Source organism: Phaethon aethereus (genome assembly GCF_964289735.1).
Source record: "Phaethon aethereus genome assembly, chromosome: 2".
Classification (NCBI taxonomy): domain Eukaryota; kingdom Metazoa; phylum Chordata; class Aves; order Phaethontiformes; family Phaethontidae; genus Phaethon; species Phaethon aethereus.
In genome coordinates this window covers 141086961-141104088 of record NC_138582.1, presented here as the reverse complement: position 1 = coordinate 141104088, position 17128 = coordinate 141086961, and the positions used below count along the sequence as shown (strand labels likewise).

The following is a 17128-nucleotide window of genomic DNA, read 5'->3' as shown; positions in this document are numbered from 1 at the left end:
TACTCATGCTGAATATTAACCCTTGGTGTTATCTGGGACTAAATCCACATCTTAATATTGCATGTGTAGTATCTCCTCCTTGCTCTTTATCTGACCACCATGGAACTTTAAAAGATGCTCGTATGAGTAATAGGGATTTTGGAGTTAACATACAGAGACAAGAATCAAGCACAATGTCCCAATGAGTTACAACAAGGTATTTGCCTTCTATGCAGTGTTATACTCAGAGTTCATACAGCCTGTTGGATGCATTAACCTCTAAAGCAAAACAATCAAATTCTATATCATTCTCGGATCAAAGATATAGCTGGATTTTGAAAGAGATTGTGATAAACTCTTTGGTATAAAGAAAAAGAGTTTATTTTATCATAAATAAATTCAAATGAAAACAATTATTCTGTTTAATAAGCAGGTACTAGACAGCAGCAATAGTAGAAAGGTACTTTAAATCCAGAGTTTAGATAAACCCCGTGAGTTATTCTGAAGATATAAAATGTAATTTGTAAAGTCTAGTTATCCTTGAGAGTTTCAGTTTATGCATGGTACACACTAGTTTCTTTAAAGAAGTTAGTGAAAATACAGTATCTGTATTTTTTCCTAGTGGCAAATGTAATGAGTATCCCTCATGACATAGTCCTGATTCATTTTCCCTACAGCTGCACTGTCATATTGTACATTGTTCTGAGAAACTGTTAGTGCCTCACAGTATAATGGGCTGTTATAATCACACAAACAATGAGGCCAGTTTTATTCATTTACAATTCAAGCACTGTCCACCTAAATGCTTTTCACAACACTACTTTCCCATGATCCTTTGACAACTCTAATTAATTCTGCCAACAAAGATGCACAGCCAAAATAGTTTTGAAAAAATCAAAACCACTCAGGCTTTCTACATTGTGGGAGAAAAGAAAACAGATTACAACTACTGTGTCAAGGAAAAATGTATCGGCTAATACAGGCAAAGCAACACTAAATGAGTGGCAACAAAAGCTGCTGTGGGGCTGTTGCAGATACCATGAGAGTAGGAGACAAGAAAGCAGAAGCGTTTAGAGAGAGGTGCTATCTTTCACAGTCCAATGATAGAGTGACACGAATGCACATCCCGTGCTACAGATAATTTTAAAATTTATAGAGCAGGTTATTTGGCAGTAGTCCACATAGATGACTTATTAAAGGTTTCTGGGGGGATTTCTCTTTGTCAGTGGGAATTTTTGTTACATAGCATTAACCAGCATTCACTTTGAGCCTAACTAACAGTTAGATTCATGGAGTTATAAGCAAAGAAAAAATAAACACAATGCCAAACTTTGTAAATAAAAATAAGCAACAGTCAAGTTGAAATGCAAAAAAATATATTCTTGAAAATTATATTACTATATATATATATTTTAAATTTGTTCCCTGTATTGATGCTTATCTTTGACAACACCACTGGTTTCATTTCAGTCTCCAATATTTGAAAATAAGTGGTCAATATTAGGAAGTAGGCTGGGCATTTTATTGTCAGTAGGACCACTGAAAGTTAGGCACTGAAGTACACAACGCTGCTGTTCTGGGGACCTGAAAAGCAAAGCAGAACTCTGTGACTTCCCAACCTGTACAGTCCCCCGCTCCTTGGGCGACAGTATCTCCCAGGAGGATGCTGCATATGCTGTACCATAACTTTAAAAAGCTCATTGAGAAAACAGAGGCATACTCTATGTTCCAGACTGCGCTTAGCAGTCACATTAATAGAAAAAACAAAATAACTCTAAACAAGTAATACATTCCAGTTTGTTCCTTATGGGACTATTTACAGACTATGATATGATACCGATATAAAGATGTTCAAAATTTAGAAAAAATATTGCTTGATTGGTATTTATTCATTTAGGCATATTGAAATCAATTAACAAAAATTCTCTGACAATGAGGCAGAATAGATAAAATGCATAAGAGTAGAGTGTAGGAGAATCTTTGTTAAAGATCTCAGTGCGTAATTCCATTTACAACTGTGTATCTTAATTTCTTACTAAATTAAGGCTAGAAATTCAACACAGCATTCATTCATAGAATTCATTTCTTCATTCATAGGATTTATGGCCAGAAGAGATTATCAGAACATGTAGTTCAACCCTCACTACAAGCCGTTATATTTTGCTAAGGAAAACCAATTACATGTATTTGAATAAAAAATATATTCTAGAAAGGCATCCAATCTTGGCACTTTGCACAGAAATATATGAATGTCATACATTTAAATGACAGAACAACTGTTCACTATATGAAAAGAGTTAAAATATGGTGTGGAGAAAGAAATGGTTCATTGTTGTTTCAGTTACTCAGCACAGTGCGTGTTTCCATTTTAAATCTAGATTTTGGCATGGTATGTCAAATGTATAGCAATAGTGACAAGCCACTGTCAAAACACCAGCCTCAGTAAGATGATGGAGCAGGTACTTAGAATAGAAAGGAACACCCAGTGAATAATATTATGCATATCCACAGAAACTACTGTCTCCATCAAAATCACATTAAAAAACTACAGGATGCTTCTGACTTTCAAATTCCTGGAAATTCTAAAAGCACAGTGGAAAGTGGCAGAAGGCATCCTGTTTCTCTAATATTTTATATTTTTATTATCCTAATGCACCTGACAATTACCCTGCAGTTTTTAGATATCAGGATGTTTTTCTTCCAAGACGACTTGCTTCTTCCCTGTTCTCCATTTGTTAACAGCAAGTGGTCTAAGTGATTCCAAGTTAATTTATCAAGATGACTGTATATAGATCATTATCCAAATATGTGATATTTAGGGGTTCTCTGTTAGTGGACAAATTATGGCTTTGTTGTGCTTTCGGCTGGGATAGAGTTAATTTTCTTCATAGTAGCTAGTATGGGGCTATGTTCTGGATTTGTGCTGAAAATAGTGTTGGCAATACAGGGATGTTTTTGTTACTGCTGAGCAGTGCTTACACAGAATCAAGGCCTTTTCTGTTTCTCACCCCACCCTACCAGCGGGTAGACTGAGGGTGCCCAAGGAACTGAAAGGGGACACAGCTGGGAGAGCTGACCCCAGCTGACCGAAGGAATATTCCATACCATATGATGTCATGCTCAACATATGAAGTTTGAGGAAGAAGGAAGTGGGGGACATAAGGAGTTACAGCATTTTGTCTTCCTAAGAAACTGTTACGCATGATGCAGCCCTGCTTCCCTGGAGACGGCTGAACACCTGCCTGCCCATGGGGAGTGGTGAATGAATTCCTTGTTTTGCTCTGCTTGCATGCACAGATTTTACTTTACCTATTGAACTGTCTTTATCTCAACCCATGAGTTTACTCTTCTGATTTTCTGCCCCATCCTGCTGTGGGGGGAGTGAGCAAGCGGCTGCGTGGTGCTTAGTTGCCTGCTTGGGTTAAACCAGGGCAGGCTTCTAAACCCTTATAATGTGGTGAGCTTGGAGACTTCCTCTACAAACACAGCTGCAAAGCTACCTTTCCAGTAACATAGAAAACACCTGCAGACATGGATGCTTCCATCTGGTCCTCGACGAACAAGTTAAAGGTTGCTTACGCTTCTTCACCTCTACAACCTGTCCTCTCTGCATTACTACTCCCTCACCTTCCCACAGCCAGTCTCCTTGAAGCTGCCCCAGCTTAGCTGCTGCCACCTTCATACACATCATCCTTTCTGCCTGTTGCCTCATGGAGCAGCTCAGAGAGCACAGAGAATCTTTTAAGGCCTTTTCTAAGCAAGGAATATATTACAGGGTCCAACAAACTAAGCTGCTTTACTACATGTCTGAATCTCTTTTCTGTTTGCTGACAACATATACCTCAGGATGACTTGTCTGCTTCTCCAAATCAATGGCACAAGAAAGCAACAGGCTTATGCTGTATTTTCTTTTTACCTTCCTCCTTCACACACTCTGTAACTTAGAAGAAGAGTGAGAGTTCATAAAGTGGATGGAGGCATTTGTTGCAAGATTTGGAAGTTGAGCACTTGGATTAGGTTTCAGGACCTGGAAAGAACAACAAAGTTAAAATGCCATCCTAGGGGAGCAGATTCTCTCTTTTTCTGCCAATACATCCTGAGTATCACTTGCTCATCAGCCTAAATACTCAGTTGGCCATTCTCCAATTCTCAGTCCCTGGGTATCCAGCTGAAGACTTGTGGCCAGTAGTGAATACAGTGGCTGTGCTTTAAGCAGATAGAGGTCTCTGTGAAGTAAGTTGAAAAATCAGGTATTATATACCCTCAAACTGGGTGCCCAAAATTAGCAAGACAACTCAATAATTTTGGCCCTACTGTTATCTCTCCTGTCTCAACTATAATAGCGGAATAAATAAAAGCTCAAACTCTCCCAAACTTGAAAGTTAGAAAAGTGCTGCAATAAGACCATCATGGAAACTTTCAAGTGAGTTTAATTCGTTACAAGGTGTGGATATAGTGTGCTAGATATTGCATGAATGCACAGAATCAGTGAGGAAGATGAAAAGAAATAACAAATAATTACTTTCTGAGAAGGACAAAGGTGAAAAAATTGAAACATGATAATAGACCAAATGCATAAAGGGGCTGAATCAATCTGCTCAGGAACTGGTCAGCGTTTCTTAAATTTTTGATGCTTTTCTTTCCCACCTTTATGTTCCACTGCTGTTATTGCTTAAGGTTATTTCCCAACAATGAAATAAAAGCTCTGAATATATCTAAGATTTTACTGTTGTTTCTTGAATTCTCACTTTAAGTCATCAATAATGTTCAGCTTCACAAATCGGTCTCTGCCACAGAGGTGCTGCCAGAGGAATATTACCCAGTTCTGGGGACTGCAGCCGAAGAGCTGGTGGGGACAGTTTCCTACTCTGTCTCCTCCACTTCTCCCCCCATTCAGATGGGGGTGTTTTGGTCCCAGCTTAAGCAAAATAAACAGGCCATATCCAAATGATGGAGAAAGAGAAAGGAAACAGTGCAGAAATTCCTGGGATTTATTTTTTTTTTTAATAGGCAGTTATATGCTGGCAGAACTGCTTTAACCACAGCCCCTTTTGCAGCCATGTGAGCTAAGTGACTCTTAGCAGCCGCAGGCTGTCCCCACGCCTGTGGGCCAACTGCTACAGGGGAACTTGATGCACTTTTTCAGTGAATTTCAAAATCTTTGCTGAAGTGCAGAAACATACAGGCCAAGATGATACTCTAGTTCTGTTCCATGTTCTCACAGTTATAAACGTCTGTGCTCATAACCTGCTCCAGTCCTTCCAAATATCAATTTTTTTCCCCAAGCCAGTGGGTTCTCAAAAAAGCATCTCAGTAAAACTCTTGTACGAATTAAACACTGCTAAGAAAATATTTTTTTTTCTTAGACTTGTAAAAAAACAGCCAAAACATTGTTGCTAAACTTCCCCCAAAAAGATCTCAGGAAGACAATTACGAGGAAATGTTTAAGACCCAAGAGAAACAATTTGGCAGAGTAGAAGAAAGCAAATCCAGAATATATACTACAATAGACAATTATAGGCTTAACATAAGGCACAATCATCACACTTGTCATAGTGCAATCAGATTTGTAACTCAAAATTAACTTTTACATGCGTTTTATGTTTCTCTACATTGACAGTCTGTTGCTTAATGGCTCTCTGTGGAACCTCTAGCAAACTCCACTTTTACCGAAAAAAACCCAAAAAAAGGAAACATTTCAGAGGATCAGTATTGTCCTCAACGCTAACAGCAACACTATCCAGGTTTTGGTAGCTATCCAGGGCAGTCATTTTATAAGTCACCTTTAATTATCAAATTCCTTCTTCTCCAACATTTCTATTTTTAAAATGGTTTTTGTGCACCAGAATTTCAGACTAAGGGAAACATAAAGCAAATACAGGCCACGTAACATGTACGTTATTGCAGAATAAGTGATACAATATCCAATATTTCATCCTTCACAGGAGACTACGTATTGTTCACTCGGCAATAAAGTGTATAAATTACACTTTGATTTTCTTGTTTTACTTCTCTTTACCATGCCTAGTGTGCTGATGTGTCAAGAGAATTTGCCTTTTTGAAGTTTTGCTGACAGTGTTACAGAACCATTTTCTCTGGAGCACCCTTCTGAAACCTGTTTTTTGAAACCCTTTTTACACTATACCAATTTTGCTACCTCTGCAAAAAATATTACTCGCCTGAGGGTTTTGCTGCTTCTTTCAGTCATCCTGCCAGGGGGCTGATTGTTTTTGATCGCTAAAGTCAAAACTCCCTGAAAATGGACTATTCAAGCCGAAGAGCATTTCACATGAGCACGGCAGGTTTTCCAGTCACCTTACTTGTCTATATTATTAACACATTTACTATGTGATGGAGATTATAAAATCATTTGAGCTGGCTGCACTGGCAATCTGGGCAGAAAAGTAATTCTATTGCTTGATATTCTGGAATGCCAATCATAGAAAAAAAGCATTTGACCACTTAGAGAAGAGTGTAGCGTAAATTAAATAAATGGATATATAGGTGACATAGATAGATCTTTAAAAGCTAAGGTATCAGTGCTAGAATTTCTCACATGAATCATTTAACCAAATTTTCTTGTTTTCACTATGCAACTGGAAAATGGGAAGACTATTAGTAATTCTTTGTGCAATTACAACATAAAATTATATCCATTACATATCAAAATGTCCACTGCATCATTTGTATCATTTTCTCCCCTATGAAGAATCACTCCTGTGTTGTTTTATCTATTGTTTCACTGCCTTAGGCAAGAGGGTTTCATCCATTTCCTTGCTACAGCCTGAAATATGTATATATGGTATAATACGCTGAGGTATCTGAAATTAAGACAGCATTACTGATCTGAGTGAATTCAATACTGAGTGTAAAGATGATGAGTAAAGTATGCCATTGACTTCCAATTATACTTTTATACCATTTATCAGAGCCTCAGCACAGGAATGTTTCATTCTCCCTCCCTTTTTTTTTAGTTTGTGGGTTTGTTTTTGTTGTTTTTTTTTTTTTAATATAGTAGTTCTGAATTATTTGTTTAACCTTACAAAAACCTGGGGACTTTCAAACAGAGTGGCTGGATGCTATCTACTAGCCACTGTTATGTTTAATAAATCATTCCCTGTATTTAAAGGGTAATGATGATCCTGGGCTAGGCACAGTGTGGGCTGCATGATGTGAGGCTGGAAAAAGAAGGAGTAAAGGCAACTTCTTCCTGCACCAGCACTGAGATAGGGCAGCAGCCGACACCTGGGACTGCCTGAGCAAGATGATTTTGAGATTCCTTGTGCATTCAAATGTGGGTCAAAATCTGAAAAAACTGTAGAAAAACAGAGCTAGGGTCAGCCCCTCTTCCCCAAACAAGAGTTACTCGAGGTGTGTCATTGCTGACACATGCGTTTCTAGTCTGATCTTATAAACCTTTGAAGACAGAGGTGCCACACATTACCCAGGCAATCTTCTCCAGAGCTTCACTATTCCCAGTATTGAGAAGTCCAACCCCATTCAGCACTGCTGTGATTAGGCCATTATAGCTTTTCCTATATATCCATATATAGAGAATAGCTTGTTCCATTCTTCCTTGTGATGGGTTTTTACATACTCATAGACACTTCACATCTTCACTTTTATGTCCCTCCTTCCAACTGAACAACCCACATCTTTCAGTTCTTCCCTTAAGCCACGGGTGTCTCATTGTTTTCCTGTTTTACTGCTAGATCCTCCCTTGAAAGGAAATATACTTGAAAAATGTTTACTACACTTGAAAAACTGTATTATAGAGTTTCTGATAGGAAAGGTTGAAGTGATTGCAAGTTCTTTAATAGAATGTTTAACTGGCACAATGAAAACTCCAAGGTAAAACACCCTGAAAAAAGTTCATAAACACTAACCTAGCAGCAATGGGTGTCAGCCTCATTCAGCAAGATATCTTAGTCATTTCACAGCTGAAGTAAAATTGATTAATCATGCATTGAACTAGAGGAAAGGAAATAGAAAGAATCACATCAAAGACAGAAAAAGGTAGAATAGACTGAAAAAAGATTTTTGAGTTGGACACAAACATTCTGGAGGATGAGAAGGAAAAAACATGAGCTAGTAAGAGAATGCCAGGTAAAACAAACAAGTGGAAGAAATGCACCCATAACCCTATAGAAAGAGTTATCAAAACATCTGTGACTGCCAGAACACTTGAAAAGTAAGATGATAAATAAATAACTAAAAAGATCAGAAAAAAAACAGACAGACAGCATACAGGTGCAGATGAGAAAGAAAAAGAGGAAGTACATGGAAGAAACAAAGAGGTTTCAGAGTCTCTCTTTCAGGAATTTTGGTGTATGAATCAAGAAGGATAAACATTATTTCATGCTCTTCTATTTCAAAACAAAAGTTACTGGAAAGAATAGATACTGCCTTCTCATGCAGCATCTGTTTTCTGCTTTTATTGTAAGTCTGACCCAGCCCAGTTTCCTGTGAGTCCTTGTGCCCAGAGCCTTAAAAGTGGTAAGATCACTTCTTCCGAACATGCATGACTTATTAGAGAGCAAAAACCTGGCTGAACCCACAGAAACAGAGCAGACATTTGACAAGTATCTTCAGGCTTTTGAGGGAAAATCTATTTAGCAGTTAGCACAGTTTAGCAGTGCACATTTATGTGATGCTTAGTATGATCGCCAGCACAGTTTGCATGTTTCATGTCCCAGAAACATCTTGAGCTTGATAAGAGATGTTCATATTGGAAATAGCGTGTGTCTCATATTGAGATTCAGGCTTGTGTAAAATAATACCAGTGTACACTTATGCGTGCTTTACTTTAAACAGAGAAAAATAAAGATGTGCAAATTAATAAACAGTGATTACCTCAGAGCAGCAGTTTTCCCATTTCTGTGAGTACATGTGACCTGCCTGGTTTGGTACCCAATTTGTATGTCCCAATATTTGTTCTCCTGCCTATTCTGTCTGTTTCGATTCCTCTTCTTCTTAATTAACTCACGAGCCTCAGGATCCCGAACTGCCTTTTCTCTGTCTTTTTCCTTGTCTTTGTTCTTCCCTCGTTTCCTCGCCTGCCGTATTTGTCTCGAATGGGGCACTGAGCACGCACTCCAGGGTCCCACGTTTAGGCTATACAGGCTTTCTTCACCAGCACATGGGCTAGACTGACAGATCTGGAATTCGGTGAGGTTAGGACAAGCAGACCCACCGAACTGCGGTGGAGCCACAACGTGCCGAGTTCGATGCTGAAGCCCGTTGCCGCAGGTCTTTGAGCACTCTGACCAGGGGCCAAATTCGGCCACGATGCAGTCCTGCCGGCATGGGATGAGGCATGCCTGCTCCTGGCGGGGCTTTGGCTCAAAGTACTCGCAGATGACGTCCTCAGCCGGCACCCCATTGGACTTCTGGATACAGGTGATGTCCCTTGTCTGGATCCCTTCTTCTCCTCTGACACACTCCAGGGGCTTCTCGTGGCTCCGGGAGAGGACGGGCCGGCACTGGTTCCAGCTGCCGATCTGCCAGTCGTACAGCTCCTTGTGCCAGTCGCAGACCCGAAAGCAGCTCTGCTGGTTGTCCGGCCGCTCTGGCTGCCTGCAGTTTGTGGGCAGCGTGGTCCAGCCCTCCACGTGGGCGCACCACACCGCTCGCGTCTGGATGCCACCTGGACCACATTCATCTCCCATGCATCTCCCCCATGGACCTGGAAAACAAGAGAAGATGCTAACATTGCACACTTAATTGCTCTTCTGCCACGCACGGAGAACCATTTTTGCGTTTCCTCTATTTCTAAGAATTTCATTCTTGGAGAAACTCAAACTTGGAAAACACAAAACAAGTATGGGATTATTCTTCATATTCGAATCTATTTTTATTATTACAGATACGTTTCACTTTTTATCCTAGACAAATTGACTATTTAATTTCAAGAACATACACAGGAATTAATCCCATTAGAGAACTAAGAACTGAGCAATCACAAAGTGATCACATAGTTTTGACGAGGAAGATAGGAGCCAAAGTCCTCCCCTCCAAGGTATGAATCTAATATCCTCTTTCACCTGCATGCATACCCTTTCCTGGACTGTTTCAGTTTTTGCTTCGCATTTCTACTGCACTACTCTTTACACTCCAATGCCAATTAATATGACACTCTCTTCTTTCCATATTCTGTTAAATAATGAGAACAACACAATAGATTTTGAAAAATAGAGGTAATTTCAGGTAGGCCACTTCTTTCCTTTATTATAACTAAATAAAAATTAAACACCAGTTAAAGAACGTTTGTTCCACACAATTTGTGAAATGATTATAAGGAATAAGTTCTGGAAGACAGAGACATACCAGCTGGTAACTGTCTGAAGAACAGAAGTTATTAATTTTTTAAAACCTTTAAGTTCTATGGTAAATACTCTACATGTTGTTATAATTAGTGTCAAAAAAACCCAATAAAAACCTATAGCCTTGAAAGCTGATATGGTTGCTTTTTCCGTTATTAAAAACTGTAATAGTCACCCAGTTCAACTCTCAAAATCCACAAATCAGAGGGTAAAAATCAGTATTTTTCCATTTTTTTAATACCTCCCCTCATACACACCGTGCATTGATGTACTATGAAAGAGGAAAAGAACAAGCAGTTCAGAAGAAAAACCTGTAACCATTTCCCAAAGAAGAGATGTCTCTCTGCAGACTGTTAGTCACACAGAAGACATTTTCTCTGACTGAGGAGTACTCATGTTCCATGAACAAACTGGGGCCAGGCCACGCAATCCTCATTCATCTGAACAACTCCAGTAACAAGACTATTTGTGGGAGTAAATTTGTGAGATGTGCTGGGCTGAGAGTTTTTTATTTCCAAAGCAGGTTAACAGAATAATTCTGGTAGTGCACAAGAGTCGGTTAAATGAACTAGGGCAGGTACAAATTATTTACAACACTTCCTTACTGAACGATTGCAAGGATTATGAAGCCACATCTTATTACTGATTCCCATGAGCTTTAAAACTCTCATTGGCTTCAACATAATTTTTAGCTGTTCATCCAACATTAATGTCAGTAGCAGTTTGGGAATGGGCTGATGGTAGGCTATACACTTAGCCTCTGCTCCTCATTGCCTCTTTTTCAAGCGGACATTGCAGCTGAACGGTTTGTTTGTGGTTCTGAAATCCTAAGCATTAATACCCAGTAGCAATGCCAGCTGGCAGAGACCGATTCAGCCCATGGAAACTCCTCCGTATTTTTTGCAGATTAAGTTTGAATTAGGGTTCCCAAGGTTTAGCTAGCTATCCAGAAAAATAAATGTATATTAAATACAAATACATTTCAGTTTCCATTTCAGAAAGATTACCCTACTTTATCTCTGACCAGGCTTCCACAAATGACATAATCGTGGTTATATTTAATTTAGGTGTATTTACACTCAGTTAAGAGAGATCATTTCCCCAGAACACCACTTTGAACACTCGCCAACTTTAAAAGAATAAAGACTGCAGAACATCTCCAAATAAAGCAGAGATACTAAAATAATCATGACTGAAATAAAGCTAAATAATTCATCTTGCAAACTACAAATTTCTGTCTCATCCGATCACTGCACCTTGTGTGTACTATGTGTGTTTAAAGAAGAATCTCTCTTTTTAAAGATTAGGTCTTTACTGCACTCCAGATGAAGAGTTTGCCCATTTGGGATTCTACCAAATTTCCAATTGTCAATTATCCAAAAAATCACATTGTGATTTGTGCTTGACATCTAAGTAGCTTCAATCCAATTCACTGACATCTTTGTACCAATGCAAATGATAAAAATCTCAGCCTCAATGCACTAACTACTGCATTTGGCAATGTAAAGATGAAAAAAAAAAAATCTGTATGTGACTAATAGTTGGCAAAAAGAAGATCTTTCATTAGATTACAAGATTGTTATTTTTAGAACTGGATCCAAAATAACAATGAGGTGCACAGATAGGCTTATGTATTAAATTGCATTATTCTGCTTTTGCTCTGAAGTAGTATGCAATTTTATAAAAGCATTGTCAGTGAGCACCAATAAACCATATTTACACGAACCTTTAAGCAACTACTCAGCCCCTCTAGGTTCATGTAGTTGTTGACACAGAGCTATTAGTGATGTATCTGGCCCTCCCCCTTATCTACATTAAGTTGACTTTTAAGTTCAAATACAAAACAATTCGTTTAGAGTACAAGGCTACAAGTACACCAAAAGCCTAAATTTTCGCTCTGCTGCACCCTTCTTTATACGACTATGACAGGGTCCTGAAGCGAGCCACAGCTTTGGGGCTGAGATCTGTGTAGGCTTTCTCCTTAGTGAGCTTCCTCAAAAGACTAAAGGGCTTCCACACTTGACCAAACCAAATTTCATTTGCACAGAAACTTCTGGAAGGGGGAGGTGTTAAAGAAAGCAAGCTGAAAGCAACAGCCAGAAACAAAAAAATGAGATATTCACAATTCTTCCCCTGCCCTGTGAGCCTCCGTGGTGACTCTGTGCTTCCCTCCCGTACAGTGACTTTCTGAGTAGCAGCAAACTCTGTCCTGTGCTCTGTGGCCTCTAGAAATCCCTCTCCCCATGCCAGCTGTCCACCTGCTCCCTGCCATACCCTCCACTCTCTCAAACTTTCTCTCTTTTCTATGCTATCTCACCTATCTTTGTAGATGGCTCCAGTAACTACTTCCTGAACAAATGTAATGCCAGGAGCAAAAAAGTGTAACCAGTACCATTCTTCACAACTAGCCACGTTTTTCTTTGGGGTTATGGAAGATACAGAAAAAAAAAAAGGACAAAAAAAGCATACTCAGTGCTCCTTTAGAATAAGAGTTTCAAGCTAACTTCCAATGAAATAATTTCAAAATGCCTATGAGTAGCTCAGCAATCTCAACAGTTTACTTCAGTTGTCTTTTGGGGGTGGAAGAAGGGGAATTGCCATTTGTTACTTTCCTTAGCTTTTAAAAAATTAAAAAAAAAAAAGAAAATAATTGTTAGCAATAGGAACAGAAACTTGTTTTGACCAAAATTATTCTCAGAAATACCAAAACTTTTTTTTTTTCCTTTGAAAACAATTTATGGCACCCACATTAACGAACATTTCCATTAGTTCTCAGTTGCACACTGCTTTGAAATCTTCAGTTAAGTTATCCACATTTTCTTGTAGGATCACAAGTCACTGTTGTTAACCTCAATCACTTGCTGAGGAGTGTTGTTGCCATACGTTCTTTATATGGACCACAAAAAGAGAGAGAGAAGCTCCTCTGCAAGTCCCTTTGCAGGTACCCATCTCTCTCCACCAGTTATAAAGAGAGCCTACAATAATTCACTTCTAACTTAAGTGGCCCCAAAGACATCGTAAGCATCAAGGCCAGACATGATTCTGATTTGAAAATATTCACAGAAAAGCAGGAAAAGAAATATCTCTGAACTGAGTAAGGGGACTTTTATGACTGTCCAAATAACAAGAAATGCATCCTAAAGTAGTCTTAATCCACTGCCAATTTTTATCTCATTGCCACAGATTGAAGAGGAAGCACCCAGCACACGCTTACAATATTTCTTTGCCTGCTGGTCAAGACATCACTGAAGATACATGATGAAAAAACAGTGAAGGTAGAGGCTTTGAATGATCCTCAGAAGTATGAGAAATCCATACAGATCACCTGCAACATGCCTTTTATATGATATCATTTTTATGGGCAGCGCATTTACCACAACATTTGTAAATGTGACATTTTGGGATATAATTAATCTCGCAGAAGCTAGTGCAGCATAGATATGCAAGTGGGCAATGAAAAAGATGAGCAGAACGCAGCGTAATGAGTCTCACCCACTACCATCGCTTAAAGGCTGCGGGGGGTGGGGGTGGCTGCTCTTTCACAAATCCTCAGCTGATGTTAAGCACTAGTAACAACTACAGAAAGTCTTTAGGAAAGCTGTCAAGCCTAATCAAGGCCTCATATGATGTTTTAATTTGCTCTTTATGAATATTCTTTAGGTTCTCTCTTTCCCACTACAGCAGCCTTCAGGCAGACGCCCAGCTCTGCCTGCTGTGCGCCCATCCAGTCGCGCCTGGGCAGCGGGATGTGCGTGTGCTCCAACCACCTCCCACTGGGGAAAAAACCTGCTGCTGCGAATGCAAAGTAGCTTTTCTTAGGATGTCGCTTCAAACATATTTAGACGAATGAGTCATAGTTTACCTGTAGTGAGATGTACTTGTCTCATGCAAATACCATCGTTTATCTTCTTTTTGTTTAATCAGCATATTGCAAATGGCAGTTACAGAAATAAATAGGAATCTTGCTTCCTTTTTGTTGTTGGGAGTTGCCACTGAAGTCTTACTGAGTTTAAAATGTCATTTGTAATTCTTTGTCTTCTAAAAGAGATTACTCGCTACAATAACACACAAAAAATACAAATCTAAACTACAATATTAAGATTCCCTCTAAGCTTCTGGAGGATTAACATTTATTTTTGTCAGGGAGCAGGAAAGTATGTGAATTAACCATTATTGCAAGTTTATTCTGAAATTTCAGGGAGTGATCACAATGGAGTCAAAAAATCAAGACAAAACCCCCACTAAGGCACTGATAGCTTTCCAGCTAACTGAGGACAAAGTAAGCTATCGTAGTATTTATTATTCTGTACATTAATATTGTTTCAGGTATTAAAATTATCACTATTTGAAGAAGAAAAAACTTACTTTGAACTTTATCCAGGGCAAATAAGGCTATGTGCAAATCTCTTTAGCTTCTCTCCACATACAAAATACAAAGAAATAGACAAAACAAACCCCCGGCTATCCCCAAACATAAACTCAAAACATGTCCCAAAACGTCGAGCAAAACATTACTCCCATTTTTAAGAAATGATGGTTACACTACTGATTTCATCTGAATTTTGCTGCACTTTGAAGTGAGAAATGGTTTTGACCCATTTTTTGTTACTGGTTTGTGCCTATAAGTAGCATTAATAGTTTAATGCCAGAGAGGCTCGGACTGCACAAGACAATGAGCAGCTTAGTTTTCCGTATTTTGAGAGGATTGTATTTAAAGACACTATTGGGAGACTGATTAGCAGAAATCTACTTTTCCTAAGTTCAGAAATGAGCTAACCTTACCCAATATTGGAGACCTCAAATTTTGTTGTATTATGAGAAGGTTGTGATGAGGGCCAAGGTTAACTGGGTGATACAGGGTTGAGAGTCAGAAGGGCATGAGCATTACAAGGTACAGTTCAAACCTAAGCAGTAAATCTCGAGAGAGGTCAAAAAGACACAGCTCAAGAAGTCTTTGAAGGACCTGGGAGATGACAGTAAATGCAAACTGCAGCTCCTGGTAGCAGAGCTGGTCATGGAGCAGGATGAACAGCAGGCCACTGGGACTATAACAGCCACAGAGCTGCCACCAAAATCACTTGCAGATCCACTTGGATAAATTAAAATACGATAAGCATGTCTATAAATGTCTATAAATATAAAAAAAAGTCTAAAATACAGTATATCTATATTGTCTGTGTTTGCTTTACCCAATTAAGGCAACAAAGGAAAAAACAACTGCTGCCACAACAGAGTATTTTCATCACAGGCAGTAGCTAATTGCAAAAGTCCAAATAGGAAACCAAGTCTCACCAATACAGACACGTTGCCTATTACACTGGAAAGAAGTAACACAGCAGAACCTTGTAATTCTAGATAAATTATTGATAGCTTCTTTTTTTATACATATATATATATATATAGAATCTGAGATGGTACCAACAAGACAAGCTGGCAGCATTAGGAAAGGCAGATTCTGAAATTTATAGCACTGGGAGTGCCAAGACAGTAGAAGACCACTGATAAACAAAGCCTTTATTTTTGCCACCTTCCCACCCATGGAGGGACTCCCAGGGTGCTGCATGACTTGCCGCCTGCTCTGTTTGCCAGCAAACTCTCCCCTCCAGGAACGCTACCGATCACCTTGACTGTCGTTTCTATTTAATGCTTTTGTCTTTCCCGGCTCCTCTTTCAGAGGTTGAAAAGAACACGCAAGGCGGTGTCTGCATCAAAGAAAATGGATTCAGGATATGGAAGAGAGATAAAAGAGGAAAGGATTCTCAACATAATAAAACATAACATCTGTGATTCAGATAAGATAATGGATAATCAAATATACCTACAAATTATTTGACTCCTAGGTAAAATTTTTTATTTCCTGATAGTATAAGGGAGAGTGTAAGCCACACTGTAGTTCAAATAATTTCAGAATCTGAAGAAGTAGTTGTTCACATTTCTGTAATTAACAGGGAAATATAAACATTAATACTAAAAAGCAGTAATGTAGGTGAATCTAATCTACAAATTTCATATTATTTCCCCAACTTTCCATGGTGCACTTGCAAACAATGGGGTAAAGGCAAACTTGAAAGTATAGAAAAATCATACAATTAGAAATCTTTTTAGCTCTGCACATAATCAAGGTGCCTTACAAGTGTGGGCCCTTTTATTTTTTCCGCTATTAATATCCATTGGGAGAATACACTCACACGTTCCTGATACTATTAACGGCACAGTAATTAACATTATCCATCTGTTTTCAAATTTCTTTTAAAATCATGATTGTAACACACATGAAATAAACTTAAGAGTAACCATACCAGCTTAAATTCTGACATCAACATCACAAAAAGTGTAACACTTATGCAGTGTTTCCCCAACTGAGTATTTTCATACTAGAACCTTACAAACTGCTGGAACCAAATTTTACTTATTTTACTCCAGCAAGTATTCCTTTTGTATAGTAGAAAACAGGTATGTCTAAGACAATGTAGTGTGCTCCATAAGAAAAAAATTGAATTTAATATGCTTTCCCAGTGTTGATACAGTGGCCTCCTGTGCCATAATTCGTGGTAACTTTAACACCATGTTTCACATGGTAGAGAGGGGATTTTGTCTGCTTTGTGCTTTTTCTGTCTTAACACTGTGACAATTATAATACATATTAAATATTTTTTTCATCTGTTATAAACAAGGAGAGGGTAAAAAGTATCTATTTCTACAGTACAAAAAAAACCATAAGGAAACAAAATGGTCTCAAAAATTTTCTCCTTTATTTAATATAATGCTAGTTCTTCACCCCCAAGACAGTCAAGGTCTGAAAACCTAATTCAACACATAAAAAAAAA

General features: G+C 38.6%; 1 protein-coding gene across 1 annotated transcript in view; it reads right to left on the bottom strand.

The window, feature by feature from the left end:
* THSD7A (thrombospondin type 1 domain containing 7A) overlaps nt 1–17128 on the bottom strand; it is a 199780-nt gene that overhangs the window by 116315 nt on the left and 66337 nt on the right. The window contains exon 2 of the mRNA XM_082015333.1: nt 8833–9664. Coding sequence (XP_081871459.1) covers nt 8833–9664 — 832 coding nt within the window. The remainder of the gene's footprint in view (nt 1–8832; nt 9665–17128) is intronic.